General features: G+C 33.9%; 1 protein-coding gene across 1 annotated transcript in view; it reads right to left on the bottom strand.

Annotated features, from left to right (window-relative positions):
* The window catches only part of LOC149784233 (MAM and LDL-receptor class A domain-containing protein 1-like), a 262,408-nt gene that overhangs the window by 105,440 nt on the left and 133,161 nt on the right, over positions 1-23,807 (bottom strand). The window contains exons 29-34 of the mRNA XM_089932965.1: positions 23,450-23,613; positions 21,358-21,438; positions 14,705-15,058; positions 11,351-11,509; positions 10,242-10,381; positions 694-901 (exon numbers count right to left, since the gene is read on the bottom strand). Coding sequence (XP_089789091.1) covers positions 694-901; positions 10,242-10,381; positions 11,351-11,509; positions 14,705-15,058; positions 21,358-21,438; positions 23,450-23,613 — 1,106 coding nt within the window. The remainder of the gene's footprint in view (positions 1-693; positions 902-10,241; positions 10,382-11,350; positions 11,510-14,704; positions 15,059-21,357; positions 21,439-23,449; positions 23,614-23,807) is intronic.

Below are 23,807 nucleotides of genomic sequence, written 5' to 3'. Positions count from 1 at the left end.
GGTTTTGTGACATCATCAGGTCTATGGTTTTGTGACATTGTCAAATGTATGGTTTTGTGGCATAATCAAATGTATGGTTTCCTGACACTGTCAAATGTGTGGTTTTGTGACATTGTCAGATCTATGTTTATGTGACACTGTTAAATGTATGGTTTTGTGACATACCGGTAGTCAAATATATGGATTTGTGACATTGTCAAACATGTGTTTTTTGACATCTCAAATGAAGGTTTTGTGACATTATCAGATCTATGGCGTTGTGACATTGTCAAATGTATGGTTTTGTGATAATGGTGATGTTACATAGCTTTTGTATCATCTGTTCAAATTATATTGTAAGGGCATCAAAAATGGGCCAAAATTAAAATCTGAAGTAAACAATTAGTAGCTTGTGGCATATCAACCAAAGCAAACTAAGTAAACTTATCAATCAATGCATGGCCTTTAAAATAGACAGCGTTACCGTTCAAATGACTGCTATTGTACCACAGTATGTCATTTTTATGCCATGTAAATTTCATACACAGAATTATGTATGCGCTCTTAATTTTGATGGAAATAATAAAGGTCATAAACGTTTTCCAAATTTCAAGTATTTTTTAAAAATAATGGCTCACATTATTCATAAAAGTACAAAAATTAATAAAAAAATGTACACAAATTTAGAGACAATACAAGTTTAACTGCACTTACAAGGACACGGCCTGTGGTTAAGTTCAATGTCATCAACAGCAATGTCTCCTTGCGTGCCATTTCCTCGAGTTGCCGTGAAGACAATATCATACATAATTAGACTGGTACTTGGAAGAACTGAACATGCTAGGTACCAAGAATTTCCCTGATCACCGTAACGCTCATCAACAAGAAAAGAGGCTGCTCTGTCTTCATCAATGATGTATACCTAAAGAAAATTATATAGCACTTAATTCACTTAAAACATAAACATAAATTATCTTTTTTTCCACATTAAGCCATGACATAAATAAATCGATATAATTTGAATCAAAAAAAGGTAGTATGGTATTAAATGATACTTGGTATGTGTTTAGAAGTCTAAACACAAGCTGAGGACATTTTAGCATGAAACAATGATCCCAGTCATTTTAACTTGTCTGATCATCCCTGAGTTTTGGGATGTTATGAAATCTTATAGGGGTTCCCGGTCTGAATTTCACTAGCTGAACCTAAGACTAGACTAAGATGTAACTCTAAGATCCAGTGATCTGATTGGTTGAAATTTAAGTCTGACTTAAAATTTGCCAATCGAATGTCTTTAGTCTAGACTTATATTTATGTCTAGAATCCAGTGATTTGATTGGTTGAAAATTTAAGTTTAAACTCCAGTGAACTGATAAGTCTGATATAAAATTTACCAATCAAATGTCTGAAGTTTAGACTTACATTTAAATATAGAATCCAGTGATCTAATTGGCTGAAATTTCAGTCTGGTTTCAGGTTAAACTATAAAATGTATCAAGGCTAGACTTAATTAAGTATTTTTGTTGTTGAAAATGAGCCCTGATCACTCAGATATGGAAGCTGTTTATAGCATAAAGTAGTTACCAGATATACACATTTATAAACTGACTCCAAATGAAGACTGTACAGACCCAGATCTGCCCTCACATAAAGAGCAGGCTGATTTGGTATATGTTTCTTTGGAGTAATGTGTGTGTGTGTGTGATTTGGATTTTTAACGTAGCTTTAACAATTTTTCAGTCATATCGCTATGATGTCTGCAGTGTGACAGTTTATAGTGATGTCTAGCACTTGGGCGTCATGCCGCAGACATGTAACATGATGTCCCACCCAGTTACATTATCCTGACACCAGGCCGACCAGCCCTAGCACTAGCCTCTTAATGATGAATGCCAAGCGAGGCAGCTGTTAGTACCATTTTTGTAAGCCTTTGGTATGACTCAGCCAGGGATCAAACCCATGACCTCCCACATCTGAGGCTGACACTCTAGCCACAAGGCCACAGGAGCGGTCGGTTTGGAGTAATTAGTAGAACAAACAGCAACAAATTTTCTGTCCAAATTACAGTCAATAAATCAATCAAAATGATCCACTGTTCTTCGATAGTGTAAATGTACCCTGCCCTTTATATGCCACTCCTTATGCAAAAACACAATGCACTTTGTGAAAAATGTCATGTGTGAATGAGTCAAGTGAGCAAAGAGACACAGAGCACATGAGAGAGTTGGGGTGGACAGAGACCTTTCTTAACAGTATCCAGTTGTTTTTTAAAAAGTTCAACTTGGGGCAGTTTATATATTGGATTGTCATAAACATAACTAAAAATGCTTATGGCAGTAGAAGTAGAGTTTTTTGTTATATATTATTAGGTATTAAAAATAAATAAGATGACATATGAGTACAGTTAAATTACAGAAATACCAGTTAAACAAATACAAGTTATAAAAATACAAGTTATAGAAATACCAGTTATACAAATACCAGTTATAGAAATACAGATTACAGACAAAAAATTCATATAAATTCAGGACATGTGTATTTATAACAAAGATTTACTGTACAACTCTTTGCTTATACAACTTTTGAACTTGCCTTCTTAATATAAAAATTGCCATTGGTCATAAGTCTGTGATAACATCATAAGCATATGTTTATCTAATCTCATCCTGTGCAATCCTTTGGAATAATTCAGTCCTAAAATGTTTTCTCATATAGGTAAAGTACCTTTTGCTTATAAAAAGATGTCTATGGACTTTTTGAGAGATTGACCTTTTTGACCCTATCTTTAACACATTTACCTGTATATCCATTATATACATCACTATATGTTATTTGATATTTAACACATTTACCTCTATATCCATTCCATTACTCTATGTTATTTTATATTTAACACATTTACCTCTATATCCATTCCATTACGCTATGTTATTTGATATTTAACACATTTACCTCTATATCCATTCCATTACTCTATGTTATTTGATATTTAACACATTTACCTCTATATCAATTCCATTACTCTATGTTATTTGATATTTAACACATTTACCTCTATATCCATTCCATTACTCTATGTTATTTGATATTTAACACATTTACCTCTATATCCATTCCATTGCTCTATGTTATTTGATATTTAACACATTTACCTCTATATCCATTACATTACTCTATGTTATTTGATATTTAACACATTTACCTCCATATCCATTACATTACTCTATGTTATTTGATATTTAATACATTTACCTCCATATCCATTACATTACTCTATGTTATTTGATATTTAACACATTTATCTCCATATCCATTACATTACTATGTTATTTGATATTTAACACATTTACCTGTATATCCATTACATTACTCTATGTTATTTGATATTTAACACATTTACCTGTATATTCATTACATTACTCTATGTTATTTGATATTTAACACATTTACCTCTATATCCCTTACATTACTCTATGTTATTTGAAATGTTTATCATCCTAAATGCAATTCCTTATCATTATATTGTTAGAATTTGAGCTGATATGATGGTAGACCCCATACATATGTATTTTTATCAATAGTCACAGAGTTTATGACAAATTTTCACAATAGGTGACACTGAATATTGATCAGAAACAAATCATGATATTCGCAGATAAGCTGTCACAGAATCAACTAATACAAGTAAAATGGTTGCTTCATTCCTTGGTTAACACTAACATATCTGCCCTCTAGGACTGAATACTGACAGATCTATTGGCAACAAGGGGAATACAAAACTCCTATCCTCAGTCTCACCAGCCCTTGTTTAAAGAAATGGCAGTCAAAGCTTTTTTTCATAGATACTGGATCAGGCTCTAGACATAATGGCACTGTCCAATTATGACATCATGCACCAAGGAGGTTCTGATTTACATGATGATGCAGGGTGGGTGGGGGTTTCTAGAGATGCTTTCAAAAACATGATGTCACAAAAAAACATCTGTGCCATCTATGAGAAGAAACTGTAAACTGCATAGTATTACTGTAACCACAGAAGAAAGAGAACATTGAGACATAAATTCATGAGATATAATCTTTATTCCTTGGATTTTAAAATGCTTTTCCTGTCCACAAAATTTTTCTCTTTAATATAGGTTTATGAGAACTAAACTCGGATTGATCAAGTTAAGTTTTGTAAGTATCACATAATTCAGAATACAGTGTCGTATTATTGTATGTTTTTCTGTAGTGTTATTCAAAACTTTGTGACATGATATGTGGGGTAGTCCAAGTTTATGTGAAACATGAGAGGGAGGGAGGTAGAATTTGTTGTTGTTGTGGGGTTTAATGCCATTTTTCAGCACACGATAGGCTATGCATGGCGGCCAGTATTAATGGTGGAGGAAGAACCCGGGAAAACCCAGGGAAGAACCACCAAACCACAAGAAGTTACTGGCAAGCTTTCTCACATACCCACATTGGCCAAAATCCTAGACTTGAACCCACGCAGACAGAGGTGAGATGGCAGTGATCTGTAATGGAGAGCACTTTAGACCACTCGGCCACTCGGGGCCCCCTGGAGAGAGAAAAATCCACCAAAGTTCTATGATGTTAGAAACAAACACTCAACTTCCAACACCCATTTCTAAAACTGATACAGAAAGCAAGAGACTGACCTGGAGGAAAATTCCATGATCAGATGATTCTGGTGAAGTTTTTGCTATGATCCAGTGGAAAAATATATACTCAAGATCAAAAGCATGTGGGTTCAAATCCTACCATGGATCACCTTGATCAGTTACCAAGACATTACTTTGAGCACAACACTTTGTTATAATAAGACAAAGTATCTCACACATAAAAAAATTACATTTTTCAAAAGCAAAAGAAGTATCATTCAAGTGAGTAATCAAATATGAGGAGGCATCCAAAATATCCACATAATTGTCTGTATTAAATTTATGTCCATTGGACAAAATTGTACTGAAGCGGTATGATTTACTGTGTAATGTGTTGTTTGAATTCGCTCACATGTATGTGTCTTGGATAGATTTGAAAATGAATAAGTACGATATGGATGTAGGTACTCCATCACTCAATTTTATTCTCACACCATGCAATTGAAATAAAATATGCCACAGAAAGAGAGAGAGAGAGTCTTTCTTCACGCCATTTAATGAATACAGTGGAAATTCTGCCTTAATAGTTTTGTCAGTCAGTCATACTGGCAAGTCCAACTACCATGTCGACAATTCTGCCTTCACACAAATGTCATTTAGTCATACTGGCAAGTCCAACTATCATGTCGGCAATTCTGCCTTCACACAAATGTCATTTAGTCATACTGGCAAGTCCAACTACCATGTTGACAATTCAACACATCCTCCCTAAACCGAATGAGATAAAGTTAATATTGCAGCAAACTAGATCAATCAATATTCTAGGTCTATGTGAAACCTTTCTTTCTGATGATACTGATGATTTGGCTCTCCAAACACAGGGGTTCAACTTTGAAAGAAAAGATAGGGAATCCATGGGGGGTGGGGGTATTGTTCTCTATATAGACAGTTCCATTAGTATTAACAGATGTGTTGATCTAGAGACTGTTGGGGTAGAGAGTATCTGGATAGAAGTAACCCTTGCCCAATCAAAGCTATTCTCTTATGTTCAGTTTACAGGCCACCTAGTTCCACAGCTGATTAAATTGATAGATTTGAGGTGCAAATTCAAAAAGCATTACTAAAGGAAGATTTAGAAACTATTATATTAGGTGATTTTAAAATTGACTACATGAAAACTCAACCATTAACATGGATAAGTAACTTTGAAACTTACAACTTTACTCAATTAATTAATACCCCAACTAGAGTAGCAGATAAAAGTGCTATCATTGATCATGTCTATACTAATAAACCTGAAAACACAAGTGAAATTAAGGTGCCAGTGTATGCACTGAGTGACCATTACCCAGTCTGTATAACTAGACATGTTTCAAAATCATGTAAAAATGGTCAACACATTGAAATACAATACAGGGACTTCAAACAGTTTGATGAGGAAATGTTCTTAAATGATTTAGTTTGCAAACCCTTCCAACCAGTCTGCAATATAGCTGATGTCAATACTGCCTTGGACATATGGTATCATATGTTCAATGCAGCCTTAGACAAGCATGCCCCAATTAAAACAAAAAGGGTTAAACACCAAATTACACCCAAGTGGATTACCCCTGAGGTGAATGAGACTAGGCACCTAAGAGATAGTTTCCACAAGAAAAAAGACATAAAAAGCTATAGAAAGTGGAGGAATAAAGCTAAGCACCTGATAGATAAGGCAAAACAGAACTACCATAAACAGGCTATCAATGAAAGTAACAGTACCAAGACATTGTGGAAGCATCTACAAAAGCTGAACCCACCCAGGAACAGCTGTCTTCCCCCTAGACTTAAGCAAAATGATGATATAGCAACATCTGTACAAGACATTGTGGAAGTGTTTAAGAATTTCTAAATAAGCATCTCCAGTAACAGTATTCAGAACCAGACTAACTGCCCAACTGAACTTGATGCTCTTCTATTATTGATAAGAGCTAAAATTCCTGATGATAATTATTTTTCAATAGCTAATGTTAGTGAAGCTGATGTTTTTGATATGCTAATTAAGGTGAATATTAATAAATCCTCTGGACTGGATGGGATTGATCCATGGATTCTTAAAATTGCTGCACCAGAAATAACAAAGTCACTAACGCATGTCATTGACTTAAGTATAATGAGTGGTAATCTTCCAAAAACACTGAAATGTGCAAAGGTAACACCTATCTTTAAGAAAGGAGAAAGGAGGATCCAGGGAATTACAGACCAATATCAATTCTATCTATATTGTCAAAATTGCTTGAAAAGCATGTAGCCATTCAGGTCTATACATTTTTTGAAACATACTCTCTAGTTAATAAAGCAAAAAATCAGAATTTAGAAAGTACCACTGTGCCAAACAGAACTTACCAAATTAACTGATCTTTTGGCTGAAGGAAATGGATAATGGACATATGACTGGGATTGTTTTCCTTGACTTCAAGAAAGTCTTTGATTTTGTTGATCATGAAATACTGCTGCAAAAGTTGAACTGTTACAGCTGGTTTGACAATCCTTCTTTAAACTGGTTTAGATCATACCTAAACCAAAGGTCTCAACAAGTAAGCATTGGCAATCTTAGCTCTCAAACTCACACAATTCATTCAGGGGTCCCTCAAGGCTCAGTTTTGGGTCCTCTCCTCTTCCTTATCTATATCAATGACCTACCATTAAATAATAAATCCACAAATACAGATTTGTTTGCAGATGATGCAACCTTGTATACATCTAGTTCTGATACTGAAGTTATCCAAATGAGATTAACCTCAGACCTTATTAGAGTCCAAACCTGGGCACAACAAAATAGGATGATAATTACTGAAGGTAAAACAAAATGTATGAGTCTGAGTACATCACAAAAGCTACACAAGTCAGGGAACCCAACACTATCTCTTGCAATAAATAATCATCTATTAGAAAGTGTCAAATATGAAAAACTTGTAGGTGTGACCGTAAATAATAATTTATTATGGAATGACCATATTGATAAGCTTTGTAAAACACTGTCATCTAAAATTGCCTACTCAGCAGAATAAAAAAATATTTACCTGTGGAAACTCGAAATCTATACTACAAGTTGTATATTCTTCCAACAATGGATTATTGTTCTAATGTATGGGGAAACTGTGCTAAATCTGAATTTGACAGGATTTATAAACAAATCAGAAATGAGCAGCACGCATAATTTTAGATGCATCTATTGATCATCCCTCGAAAGCATTACAGAACTCAAAGGGTTCACAATATATGACAAGACAGATTTTCACAAGGCAGTTCTTTTATATAAATGTCTACAAGGAACTGCACCAGAGTATCTTCAGGACTTATTCACGCCTTTTTCAACACAATACCAGTTGAGATCAATATCACATGTAAACCTTCTACCACCAAAACCAAGAACAGAACAATTTAAAAAGAGCTTCCAATACTCTGGAACAGTTATGTGGAACAAGCTTCCACTACATGTAAAATCTGCTCTAAATATTAGAGTATTTAAGAAGAGTTATTGTGAGCTTGTATGTGCTTCTAATTAATAATGGAATTTTAGTATTTTAACACTAAACATGTCAAAATAAACAGTAATTATTGCTATCTTCATATAATGTGCATTGTTATGCTCTCCTTATATGGCCTCAAGGGAGAATAGTCCTTGACTAATGAGTCACCCTCTATAAATAAAGTATTATCATTATTATTATTATTATCATTATTCTGCCTTCACACAGATGTCATTTAGTCATAATGGCGATTCTGGCTCATAAATAGTGTATGTCAGCTATTCGGCCTTGACGATTCTGTCATTCAGCAGTACTGGTGATCCTGCCTCTAGTTCATGTCAGCTATTCGGCCTTGATGATTCTGTCATTCAGCAGTACTGGTGATCCTGCCTCTAGTTCATGTCAGCTATTTGGCCTTGATGATTCTGTCATTCAGCAGTACTGGTGATCCTGCCTCTAGTTCATGTCAGCTATTTGGCCTTGATGATTCTGTCATTCAGCAGTACTGGTGATCCTGCATGTAGTGCATGTCAGCTATTTGGACTTGGCATTTCTGTCATTCAGCAGTACTGGTGATCCTGCCTGTAGTGCATGTCAGCTATTTGGACTTGGCATTTCTGTCATTCAGCAGTACTGGTGATCCTGCCTGTAGTGTATGACAGCTATTCGGACTTGACATTTCTGTCATTCAGCAGTACTGGCGATTCTACCTCTAGTGTACTTTGACTATTGACCTTGTCAATTCCATCATTCAGCAGTACTGTCAATTCTGTCTCATACACACTGCATGCTTTGCTAACAACCTACTGCAACTAACCTCATACAATGGATTGCAAGAGCCAAGGAATTCCAAAGATAAACCTACCGGGTATGTACTGATTAATAATCATACAACAGTCGTTGATAAAACATTTTATACTGAATACTTCTCTTATATGTCTTCTTAGGCTATAAAGGTGTCTTATATAGAATTCACCTGTCCATTAGACTGCCTAGCTGTATATGGGTATTGAATAAATTAGCAATATCATTTTTCAGTCCAACTGTCCAAAATAACATCTAACGTATAATGTACTGTAAATATCAATTCATTTCCAATGGCTCAATTTCTATATCAGATAATAAAATATATAATAATATTTTAAACAAATCTCAGTTAAATACATCAACTGATACAGAATATATAGCTCTCACTCACCAAAAACCCTTCATTATGGCCAATTAGCAATCCCATTTTATGTCATAATAAAATTATATGTGTAATATTTTTTATAAGGTAATCTCACTAGAAGGTGGGGATAAGGTAAGACAAACATTATGTTGCTTTATGGAATAATTAAAGATAAGTAAGTAATAATAGTTATCAGTATATTAGACAAGATACAAAAATCAACATAGATTTGTATGTACATACCTGTATTACACATAATACAAAAATCAACATAGATTTGTATGTACATACCTGTATTACACATAATACAAAAATCAACATAGATTTGTATGTACATACCTGTATTACACATAATACAAAAATCAACATAGATTTGTATGTACATACCTGTATTACACATAATACAAAAATCAACTTAGATTTGTATGTAAAGTACATTCACGTATTACACAAGATACAAAAATCAATATAGATTTGTATGTACATACCCGTATTACACAAGATACAAAAATCAACATAGATTTGTATGTACATATCCGTATTACACAAGATACAGAAATCAACATAGATTTGTATGTACATACCCGTATTACACAAGATAGAGAAATCAACATAGATTTGTATGTACATACCCGTATTACACAAGATACAAAAATCAACATAAATTTGTATGTACATACCCGTATTACACAAGATACAAAAATCAACATAGATTTGTATGTACATACCCGTATTACACAAGATACAGAAATCATCATAGATTTGTATGTACACACCCATATTACACAAGATACAAAAATCAACATAGATTTGTATGTACAGTACATACCCGTATTACACAAGATACAAAAATCAACATAGATTTGTATGTACATACCCGTATTACACAAGATACAAAAATCAACATAGATTTGTATGTATAGTACATACCCGTATTACACAAGATACAAAAATCAACATAGATTTGTATATACATACCTGTAAATTACCAACATTTGACCCCGACATATAGTATCGATACCGTAGGTAATACTGATGAGGTTGCACAGTGACTAATATTTTAAAATCTGCAGAATTTCCCTCTTCTCCATAACTTGCATCAGCTATCATGTAGTGTCCTGTAGACAAATAAAGGGACTTGAAGTCATGATGACATGAATGCATGCATACATTGGGTTTAGTGATATATCAGCTATCATGTAGTGTCCTGCAGATAAATAAAGGGACTTGAAGTCATGATGACATGAATGTATGTATACATTGGGTTTAGTGATATATCAGCTATCATGTAGTGTCCTGCAGACAAATAAAGGGACTTGAAGTCATGGTGACATGAATGTATGTATACATTGGGTTTAGTGATACATCAGCTATCATGTACTGTCCTGTAGACAAATAAAGGGACTTGACATAATGATCACAAAGTAAATAAAATAAATAATTATTGTTGCATTTCTTCTTTTAATTGTTTTTTTTTTAAAAATTAAACAGTGATAATTGTGAGCTGGCACAAAAATGATGTAATTATGGTACTTAATTTCTCTGTACTCTGGAAAAGGTCAGGAATCAAGGAAGATATCATATTGCTTAATATGTCTTAGCAAAGTATTCACAAAATAAACTGATCAATGATCAACAAGTCACAATCATCACTATAAATTTACAAGCACACAATTTGCACAACAATCCCACACCATTTTTCTTAAGTATTTAACAAGAAATTATATGTCTAGTATCAATCATTCTTAAATCTCACAGAATAAAATATATTCACAACATTTTTCTGGCAAGGTGTATCTGGGAAATATTAAATCAGTTTCAAAATTATATTAATGTATGTGTGAATAATTTATTAACTGTCAAATTATCAAAGAAAAATTAATCACCTAAGACAAATTTAAAAACTACAATGTGTTCAGGAATATGGATGCCCCCCCCCAACTGTCTATAAAAACTAACTGAAGTGTAAAACTTTCCAAGATTGACAGATGGATTAATGATTAGAAGGATAAACAAAATTATCACTCTACCCTACCATTATTGCCTTGTGTTGTAGCAAAACGTAAGTATGAAATTAAATCAGTTACCTGTGTAATTTTGAGTTGTGTAATCTGCCTGTGGTCCAGTGAAATGTGAGTGGCTTGGACCACTTTTGATTTGGAACCTGTAGCTCTCTTCTTTATTACATGTGACCACAAAGGGGCAGGCAGCGATACTCTCAAAGGTACAGACAACAGATGGAAACACTGTTTAGAGGAAGAAAAAGAAGTAACCAAACACTGTATTGCCATTACTCCAACTTGATACACAGGGTAATGATTTAGTATTTAATCTATTCAATGATTTTCATAAATTTATTGTTAAAGCATTACCCATTTGAGATCCTGTTTATCACACACTTTTAATTTAATGACAATAGTTTAGGGCTGTTCCATTTAAACACACATGGTAAACAGGGAAGTAATTCTTTTTCAAAAATATATGCTATGGCACTCAGATAATTAAAAAACAGTGCAAAATTCTAAACTGCACCTATGGATGACTAACTCCACATTGAAAATGTCTTCCCTAGGTTCTAATTATGTTCCATTGAAAAGGCCAATAGAGGGAAAGAAGAAGAAATTATTTCCTTTTGGTTTGGCTCTTGTGCTGCACATTTCAAATGTTGAGTGTACAAAATAGTTGCAGACACTAGTTGAATTAATGATGTTAGGTTCTACAGGCAGTAACATTTAAAAGTTTAATTAGTTCACAAATTATAATGCAAGTAGCAACCTTTCTTCCAAGTCAAAACAACATTTTACAAGGACAATATCATTTTGTAACACTGGAACTCCAACAAAAATTTCTGTGTGATTTCATATACTTTACTTGAGTTGGGTTACATGAGTCATATACATGTACATAGATTTCAATCAAATGTTTCCACCTAACAAGTCAATTCCTATAAGCATGCAGTAGGATAAGTGGTACAAAAAGAAGAATTCCAGTTGTTGCATATTCATGTAATGGGATGATTACCAATGATTCAGAAATTGTAAAAATCTCTGCTACAAAATGTTACTGAGCATATTAATTCCAGATTTAATGTATTTGTGACTGGATATCTGCATTATTTGATTTGTAACAATGCAGTGTTTGGATAAATTTCTATCATTTGGAGGACTGACATTTGTCCACTTTCTTCTCTAAACAGAAGCAAGTTTATTTGCTTCTTGAGGTTAGCATTTAAACTATGCACGTCATAGTGTAGAGTACCTTTTACAGGTTTATGCACCCAGCTTTCTATCAAATGGATGGTGCCTTTAACTGTCTATATTTTGAGCTGCTGAGGAATAAAATTGGACATATTCCAATAGATGCATCCTTTATTCCTAATGCCCTTTGTGCAATAAATTAAAGAACTATCTGCCAAAATGTTGATCGTAATAGTAAGAAAAAAGTTCCTTAAGGCAGGATAATGAAAATTCCCAGTCACAGCCACTCAATAAGACAGTAATGCACAAGAAATTTGTGGGCTTATTTGGAACAATCACATTCATATAAAGTGATATGTTAACATGTCAGCATGTCAAAAGCATTACTATACAGACACTTAATACCTAAGTGTATCAATACGATACAGCACTCACTATACATGTATACATGGCTACGACTCCATTATTTATTGCCAGTAATTTAAAATCTTACTTAAAGATCTGTCACCAAGATTACACACACTCATTTTTTGCCTCAAATCAAAACACTGATGCCTGATTGGTCAGGAATTAATTTTGGAAAACTAGAAGGGCTTTTATGCAAATAAATGAACTGAAACAGATTATTTTTCAGGAAGATCAAAGCAACCAAAACATTTTAACATTAAGTATTTTGTTTAACCTTGTCAGTTACTATATTCATCATGCCATTATTACATTCCCTGTTTTATGATGGCTAATTTGAATAACATTAACCATTTAATTGGGGTAAGTTCCACATAGTCCTCACAATTTTACCACCCGCCAAATCCAGACCTACTAAAAAGACAAAAATTAATATTTTCTGTCCATACCATAAAAACAAAGATCAGTAACTCTTGACTATTACCTCACCTTGCCACTGCTATTTATGAAACATAATAATGATGAAGGGTGCATGAGTTACTGATGTCACCACTAAAGGACAGCTTTGGAGAACCAAACAAATGTCACTTTCTTATTGTGGCAGCAACATCAAATAACTGTGTTGCATCACTGAGACTTGTTTTATTTCCATTTGCTTTGTATGTTGTCATAACAACCAGTGCTTCAAAGGTAATCTGTTTTCTTTGAAATTTCAGCAAACTATTTTATCTGGGTACATTTTAAAAAAATGAATTTGCTGTCATTTGTTCGATTGTAGTTACTGCTCCTCCATGCTTACTGAGTAGACCAACAAGTAAAATCTTTTTTTTTTTTTTTACATCTGTGGTAGTGGAGTGATGATGCCTCCCATGATTGCATCAGAAATTAATAAAAGGGTCAACAGACAAAAGAGACGCAGGTGTTCTGGTCTGATGACAGTGATTACTACAGAAAATGTGAGTGTTCCGAAGGATTTAATTCTGAGTGAAAAGAAGAGGAACATTACTTACCATCCACATACAAATAACAGTCTATGTAAATATATTAATTACTAGCGAACAGCTGAAAATCAGACAAAAGAGAGATTACGAGATAATGCCTTGTCTGGTTGATCTCTGCTCCCAGAAATGTCACACAAAAAAGAAGTGGATAGCTCACAACATACAGAACTCATGCTAGATGTCAACATAACTGGATTATGATATAACAGTGCACTGTTAAAATGGTTTGTCAGTATAGATGAAGAATTTGATTGCGTAACAAAATATAAATTTCAGTGAATTTTTATCAAGTTTGCAGCTTCCTGTCATGGGGCCTCTGAATTTATCCAATCCAAACCAATTGTTGTAAATACAAGTTTAAACAGCCAACAATTTCACCAATAAAAAAATTGACAGATGGTATATTTTGTTGCCAATATGGGAAAAAAAATTGCAATTTGCGATGTTGGTGAAGTCCTGCACAATTCTTGAATACACTTTTTACATGTTAGTTTTCATACTTTTAAGAAGAAAAAAACTATTTGCTCATGTACGAGAAAAATATATATAAAATTTCAGGAGTCACGCCACAATCATCTTGTATGGTTCATAAATGATCTCTTCATAAACAATCTCTTCCCCAAGATGATAATACACTCTTTACATACTTTTAAGAAAGAATATTTTTTTGTGTATGAGAAAAATACATGTATATGAAAATTCAGGAGCCACACCACAACTGTGTTATATCCAAATTCATATTATAATGGAGCGTGCTATATTAGGGTCACACTGTATATAAAAACAAATTTTTCTAAATGTCTTTATTCATGATGAACAATATAAAGCCTTGCTTTACCTCCAGGACAGGAATGAATATCATATGTTATGCCAAAGATCCCTTGAGTATTTAACTTTGTTGTGTCCAGTGGCTGACCAGTCTCCACAGAGAACACCAGTTGAACCTTGTCTCCCCTGAAGCCGTGCAGGTCTACACAGTCACTAAATATCCCTTCATGCTTTCTTGCATCCAACTGCCACAGTACTGTTCTGTTTGTGCCATCATCTACACTTAACGTATACCTCCCAGAAGTCCATTTGCTGACCTTGTACATGAAGGTTATACTTCTAGACATCTTTGATGTAAACCATGGTGACATCAGTTCTGACAGTTCTCCTTCCTGAGCATAAGTTGTCATGTAACCAATATTCTCTAAAATATAAAAACGAAACAATAAATTACAATGCTTAATTCAAATTTAAGACATGTTCACTTTACACTGGTAAGTAGTTTTGTCAAGGGACAATCAATTTGTCCAGAGAACAAGTAGCTTTTAAAACTTTAATGTAATCCTTATCATGACATGTCACATGTTGTTGTAGTTGTTGTAGGGCTTAACACAATCTTTCAGCATAAGATAGGCTATGCATGTTATCCAGTATTAATGGTGGATGAAGAACAGTGAAAAACCCTGAAAGAACCACTGACCCACAAGAAGCTACTCTACTGGCAAGCTTTCTTACATACCCACATTGGCTGAATCCAAGATTTGAACCCATGCCGACAGAGGTGTGATGGCTGTGATCCGTAATGGAGAGCGCTTTAGACCACTTGGACACTCGGGGTCCCCATGTCACAGGAAAAACTGTGTTTTTAAATCTTTTATCACATGATATTAATTGGAATGTCAATAAGAACACATCTGGTAAAAACTATATGTTCAAGAAGAGGATTAAAAGAAAATAATAACAGGATTTGGAAAACAGGCATACCAGCCATAATCATGGTGTCTCACATGGAAAACTGACATACCAGTGAAATCATGGTCTGTCCAATGGAAAACTGACATACCAGTGAAATCATGGTCTGTCCAATTGAAAACTGACATACCAGTTAAATCATGGTCTGTCCAATGGAAAACTGACATACCAGTGAAATCAAGGTCTGTCCAATGGAAAACTGACATACCAGTCAAATCATGGTCTGTCAAATGGAAAATAAGTACATTACATTACATTATCTATATCATGGGTGTGTCACAAAGAAAATCAGCATACAAGTCATATAATGATGTGTCACATGGAAAACTAATACACCAGCCACATCATGTATCACATGGAAAACAAACACACCAGCTATATAACTGTGTGTCACATAGAAATAGGACACACCCACTATATTATGGTGTGTCACAAGTAAAAGTACTTCACAAGACATGTCACATCAGTAATATAAGGGTGGGTCACATGGACGATTAGCCATAACAAGGTATGTCACATGTAAATTTGCATACCAGGTACATCATGTTATATGTACAGCAGCCAATTCATTGTGTGTCACTTGGAAAACTGGATTCATCCATAACATGGTGTGTCACATAGAAAACTGGAACAGCAGCCATATCATAGTGTGTGTCATGTGAAAAAACTGACATTCCTATTAACAGCATGAGATAAAGGATTTTTCATCTGACATACCATGGTAGGGCTGGCATTTCAGTCATATCATGATGTGCCACATGCCAGTCATATCATGATGTGCTGCATGCCAGTCATGTCATGATGTCCACATGCCAGTCATGTCATGATGTGCTGCATGCCAGTCATGTCATGATGTCCACATGCCAGTCATGTCATGATGTGCTGCATGCCAGCCATGTCATGATGTCCACATGCCAGTCATGTCATGATGTCCACATGCCAGTCATGTCATGATGTGCTGCATGCCAGTCATATCATGATGTGCCACATGCCAGTCATATCATGATGTGCTGCATGCCAGTCATGTCATGATGTCCACATGCCAGTCATGTCATGATGTGCTGCATGCCAGTCATGTCATGATGTCCACATGCCAGTCATATCATGATGTGCTGCATGCCAGTCATATCATGATGTGTCACATGCCAGTCATATCATGATGTGTCACATGCCAGTCATATCATGATGTGTCACATGCCAGTCATATCATGATGTGTCACATGCCAGTCATATCATGATGTGCCACATGGAAAACAGCTTAAACTCCATTATCCCCTATTAATTGGAATGTAGATAAGAAACTTAATTATTTAGTTTAAAATGACATATAAAATTACAGGAAAGATTTTACTATAATTTGATTTACTTCATCTCATTTTATACGACAAAAACTTTGTCAATGTTTTTTGAGCTCAACAAGCACTTTTCAAATGTCACTGTGGTCTTGAGTATGAAACTGAACCCGTCAATGCTGGTGATCATCACTGTCATGGTTGTAACTATATGGGTTATGTAATCTGTTTCAATTTGTTTTCCTTATATTTTCAGTAATAATAAATTATTGACACAGTAAGTTAGTAACAATGCAAGTTATTTTTATCTCATGGTATTTTGGATATTAGTGACTGGCCAACTGTAGATGAACTTTAAGATCTCAAATGCATCTTGAAACATGAAAAACAGAGAAACTATGTTACAATTTTTTGAGGCAAAGGTCTGACCTGAAATGCAGATGACCAGTGCCTCTGATGGAATATTTTTTCTGCCTGACACTGATTTTTTTCTGTTACTATTAGAAACACCCATTAAAATATGAACTCTTCAACATCCTTTTACATGCAGAATTTCTCTAAATTGTTAAAAAGCCATAACGTTTGTAGCAAAAGCTAAACCAATTCCTCACTCCAGATTAATATGATAGATATGCATTGCCTATTATATTTTATACACATTTTATATTAATGTGTTTATTCAAGTGAACTAATGAATTAAACATTACAGGCCTTCATTAGGACACTTCTTACTGTAAAGCAGTCTAGTTAATCTTGAACATGCACTGGGCAATGTTGGCTGTATATCCTTATCCTGCATGAATACAGCACACAACACTGGTCTATTTCCCACCATATAAGATTTATATGGCACCAAAAAATAAAGGAGTTTAAAGTAAAAAATGATGCTAAACATGGAGAATCAGCTGCCAGAAGAAGAAATTACTCAACTTCAAAATGTTCAACAGAAACTAACAATGTCTTTGAAATATCCATTGAAGAAGTATGAGTGATCGGAATTGGAGTGAAGAAGTTCCAGAGAAAAAAAACAAGTAACAAAAGTAGATGATCAATGCATCACTAGTTAAAGGGCTTTTCTGAATAGGATTTTACAGAACCAACACTAAAATGTATAAAACACTTTGATCTGAACATATATGATTTCCACATTTTGTTATCAGCTATATTAAAGGTTGGATTTCATTCTGTGGGAATTCTCTGATAAATATTATGGAATGATATGTGGATTCACTATGAATTTTATGGAATTATATGTTGATTCACAAGGAAATTTAAGGAATTACATGTGGATCACTGATGAATTTTATGGAATTATATGTGGATTCACTGTGAATTTTATGGAATTACATGTGGATTCACTATGAATTTTATGGAATTATATGTGGATTCACTATGAATTTTATGGAATTATATACGGATCAATTAACTGTTTAAGGCAAGAAGACTGAGAAGTTAATAAAGATTGCAGCATTCTGCACAATATTTCATTTCTACATACTGCATTAAATTTACACCATTGTGTTGAAGATTTATTTTGGAAAAAAATTGCCAAATCTAGGACAAGTTGAAGGAATACAAAGTGAAAGTTTTTTTTGTTTTTTTTAAAGCAACCCATGATAAAATTCATTGAAAACGGTGTCAGTGAGTGTGAATGTCAAAGTTTGAATTGCAGCAAACTTTAAAGTTGGATGCATTACACATTAAAATTTCATTGCACTTAAGCCAGAAAGTCTTTGTGAAGGATCACTTTGACCTTTCTTTGTTGATCTCCCCCTATGTCAATGTAAACTTCAAAGGGACAGCATTCCAACTCAGTGAAATTGACTGGGGTACCTTAACACAGTCCTTAGAAAGTAAACATTTGCACTACCAACCCTAAATGCTTGGTAGGATCCTATATCCACTTAATATTTTTTCAAATGGAAATTGTCCTGCAAGTCGTTTACAGATTCTAAGCTGTCTAAACCTGATGAAAAGAATTATTTCTAAGGGAAGAGTTAGGGACTGCTGCCTATGATTGGGCAGAATAAATTAGGGTGTACACTTTAGAGCAATAAGACTTTAAAGTAACAACCTTAGTCGAAATTCTTCAGTCTGAAAATTTCTTAGAAGAGGGAACTTAGTCTCAACTCCATGGAAAGCATAAAGAGATTAGTGCTTTCCTTGTGAAACAAGAAAGGGACCAGGTGGTCATCTTGTAAAAAGGAAAGACATGTTTAGTGCTAGGACACACAAGTTCTGAAAGAGAACAGCAATAAGGTACACAATTTTTGTTTCATGTATTATTCTATTATTTTATTGTTTGTTCTATGCAAATGTGTTTGCCATGACTAGGTTTCCAAATTATGTATCGTTTATTCAGTTCATGAAAATGTGTTGATGCTAGAGTTGTTATGCAATTTATTTTATTCATATTCATGGAAAGTATTGATGCTAAAGTTATACGCAATTTATTTTATTCATTTTCATGGAAAGTGTTGATGCTAAAGTTATACACAATTTATTTTATTCATTTTCATGGAAAGTATTGATGCTAAAGTTATACGCAATTTATTTTATTCATTTTCATGGAAAGTATTGATGCTAGATTTGTTATGCAATTTGCCTTTTAATTATAGTTATTAGTTCATTGGTAGAATTTATTGCATGTGATCCAAATGTTCGTATGTGTAGGATTTCATAGGATTATATGAAATAACGTCCTTTGTTTGCTAGGACAATACAGATATCATGAGTTACTGATACTTGCCTAATAATATCTGATTTTGTAACGCTTGGATAATCTTGGAGGTTAAGGATTGCTGTGAGTTACATTTTGTGAATTTCATGCAATAGTGATCAAACATGTAGTAGCATATGTAAAATAATATGGCAATATTCGATAGACGTTCACATGGTAATTTAAGACTTGCCACTGGAAGCATGTTCAATGTCCTACCGTACCAAGTCAGAATTTACAGTGTGTGGATAGCAACATGCTCTGAATAACGTAAGTGAATTGTATGTACCTCTAGAGAATGGGGTATACAGAATTATGGAGCAATTTTGTCCTTTAAGGAACAGATTTCTGAAAGAAAGATGGGACAGTCTGAAGACAGAAGTCAAGGGAAAGAAAGAAGGATGAGGTCAGAATAAAAAGACCAGGAAGTCCATGAAGGGGCAAAGCATAGAGCTTAGGAAGGATGAACTAGGAGACGTTGATATATGGACCAGACAGGGTGATGCAAATTGGTCAGGAACATCATGCTCTTTTCACCTCTCGTTATGATGATCAATAAAACTCCAAATTAGACACACCTGCTAAATTCTATTGATATAATCTAACTTGAATTGGAGTTGATATTATTAATTTGTTCTAATTAAATTTGTTATTTTCTTGTCAATGGGGGCTCATATTGCTCTATTGCTTCCCAGTATTCTCACTCAGTTCTCTGTTGAAATTCCATTCTTCTTTCACTCCTACCAGACTATAATATCGAGGGAAGTCATCCTTTAGATAATGCCAGCCAAACCCATTTAACCACCCCTCTTACTAAGAGGGCGATGTTACAGTGAGTCTTATAATAATCACTGATAAAGCTCTTTGCTCTGATTGCTCTACCTGTATGCTGTGGTGGGCTACCTAGCTGTTTTGAATGCACAAAAACAATGGTATATAGGTGAGTGAAATATTTAAGGATGACGCAATTATCGAGTTCATCTACTGTCAGAAGCTAACAAATGGATAACAATTTCCAAATTTTTGTACAAGCTCAATTGACTTTGTCATTTCCTTTCACAGGACTATAGTTGCAATTATTAACTGTGATTATCAAAACAATTATATGAGAATGTTTTGTCATGATTATGTTATAAGTTGCAAAACTTCATTTTACTCTCCTAGAGGTTATAGCGCTATAATACACCAGCAACAAATGAAGTCATAATGAAGAAAATGCAATGAAACAAGCAAATAGTTTTACAAAAGTAGAATAGATAAATAAGGACTAAAATTTAATTACATTCATAGGGTAGTAAATGCAAAGGATTTTTGCTTTCCATGCCACACAGATGAAAACCCCTAATTAATAACACCACAGCTGTCAACATCACAGGATTCCGATTCCAATCAATGTAATAATGAAAATATTTTATCTGCAAATCAATGGAAAATGAAATCCATGAAATATGAAGGCCAGTGCCTGCATGTCAGAACCACTATCAAAGCACTGCTGAAAACCTTGAACTGAAATCATAACAAATTGTTGATGATGTCAACACTGTTAGAAAACTGGCAGTTATGTCTCACTTGATACTAATTAATGCTGGTTAATCAATAAGTTAAATTCACAGGGTACTCTGACTATTCAAAACAAACTCATCAACTGCATCTATGGATGACTGCTTTGCATTGAAAGTGCATTCCTTGGTCCCATATATGTGTTTCAGACACAGCATTAAGACATTCCAAGTAATATACCTTCACTGAAGGTCCGGTACCATTTGTCTCCATGGTATTCACAGTCAGATGTATGGAAGTTACAAGATGGATCAGCAGGAACTGAAATGTACAAAGAAATGTTAGCAAATTAAACGAGGTCCATGAAGTTAAATGTTAATTACCTAGCCAATAGTGCATGCAGAATTAAATTTGCCTGTACCAACAAAAGAAAGCATTCTTTTGTGGAAGCTTGTGTGACTGTTAATGCATGTGTTGATTTTCTGGCAAAGTTAAGATATAACAGATGTCATTAAAATTTTAGCGAACCCATAACTGCAGAACAATAGTGACCTCAAATTTTACAATGAATTAGTGACAGGTAAAAACATAAAGCTTAGGTGTCAGGCATTGTCTTCTCATAAAAACTTACAACTGATTTTTGTTTATACCAGCATAAGAAGATTAAAATAAACAGCAAATGCTGTCCAAAAAAAAAAGAAGTGAAAATATAATTTGTGAAAATAACTTTGAAGTAACAAAATTGCAAAATCCATCTTTCTCACTTGTTAGATAGACAACCTTAGTATTATAATGTGTGTCACTCTGCTATTAGAAGGTAACCCCATTACCAACAACAAAACAACCATTCCTGGAAGGGCTAGTTATACGTATGTGGAAATATATTTATCATTGGAATGCCCAGTGAACAGAAAATTGATGAAACCTTGTAAAGATTCTCAACAAGTATGCATAATAATAACATTAAACTGAATTAATGTTATTATTGTAGCAGTGGATCAATTGTCTAGTTTTTAACAGCAACTGATGTCTAAAGATACCTCATCTTGTAAAAATTGTGCATTATATATATATATATATATATATATATATATATATATATATATATATATATATATATATGTATGTATATGACTCATTAGTCAAGGACTATTTTCCCTTAAGGAGAGTATAACAATGCACATGATATGAAGATAGCAATAATTACTGTTATTTTAACATGTTTAGTATTAAAAAACTAAATTCCATTATCTGTTAGAAACACATACATCTACTTGCTCATGATATCTCTTCTTAAATACTCTAACATTTTCTGCAGATTTTACATGTAGTGGAAGCTTGTTCCACAGAGCTGTACCAGAGTATTGGAAGTTTTTTAAATTGCTCTGTTCTTGGTTTCGGTGCTGACAGGTTTCCATGCGATATTGATCACTACTGGTATTGTGTTGAAAAAGTCCTGAATAAGTACTGAAGATACTCTGGTGCAGTTCCATGTAGACATTTATATAAAAGAATTGCCTTGTGAAAATCTATCCTTTTATATATTGTGAACCATTTCAGTTCTGTAAATAATGCTTTTGAGGGATGATCAATAGATGCATCTAAAATTACATGTGCTGCTCATTTCAGAAGTTTATAAATCCTGTCAAGCTCAGATTTAGCACAGTTTCCCCATACATTTGAACAATAATCCATTCTTAGAAGAATATATGACTTGTAGTATAGATTGTGAATTTCCATAGGTAAATATTTCTTGATTCTGCTGAGTAGGGCAATTTCGGATGATAGTGTTTCACTAAGCTTATCAATATGGTCATTCCATAATAAATTATTATCTAAGGACACATCTACAAGCCTTTCATGTTTGACATTTTCTAATGGATGCTTATTTATTGCCCGAGATAGTTCTAGGTTCCCAGACTTGGGTAGTTTTTGTGATGTTCCCAAAATCATACATTTTGTTTTACCTTCATTAATTGCCATCCTATTTTGTTGTGTCCAGTTTTGGACTCTAATAAGGTCTGAGTTTAATCTCCTCTGGATATATATATATATATATATATATATATATATATATATATATATATATATATATATATATATATATATATTTGTACACGTCATTGTAGAAGGCCTCATGGATAACTGAACAGTTGACCAAATGAGCTTCTTTTTTAAATAAACTTATTATTATTATTATTATTATTATTACTGTTGAGGGTCACTATGTAAGGTCTTTCAAATGTGAAATTCTGAGCAAGGTGTTCAGATTTGGTTTTCTTTTGTTCTATTTTAAATCTAATTTTGACCAAAGAATTTAAACTGTACTTACCACATTCAAGTCCCATGTTTCTCTGATAGCTGTTTTCACAGAAGGAATTAAACTGTATGGTACAATTGTCAAGATCTCTCTCTCCTGATGGACAATTGATGTTGCTTATATGTGTTCTTGGACCAACACCATAATAGCTATTATACTTCCATTCTCCATTGTAACTACATAAAAAACAAAAACAAGCTTAAATTAAAACTACAATTATTGCTACTGTTACTACACTGTAATAATACTAATAAAGACAGTCAAGTCACAAAGGGTCCTGCATGGAAACAAAAATCAAAGAAAGGGACATAACTCTGTCTGAAAGTACAGTGAAGGAGGCAAAGGTCCTCAGCTTATTAAGTACAGTTGT

This window comes from Sinohyriopsis cumingii, chromosome 14 (assembly GCF_028554795.1).
Source record: "Sinohyriopsis cumingii isolate HCF-2022 chromosome 14, ASM2855479v2, whole genome shotgun sequence".
In the NCBI taxonomy this organism is placed as follows: Eukaryota; Metazoa; Mollusca; class Bivalvia; order Unionida; family Unionidae; genus Sinohyriopsis; species Sinohyriopsis cumingii.
This window is presented reverse-complemented; position numbering and strand designations above follow the sequence as displayed.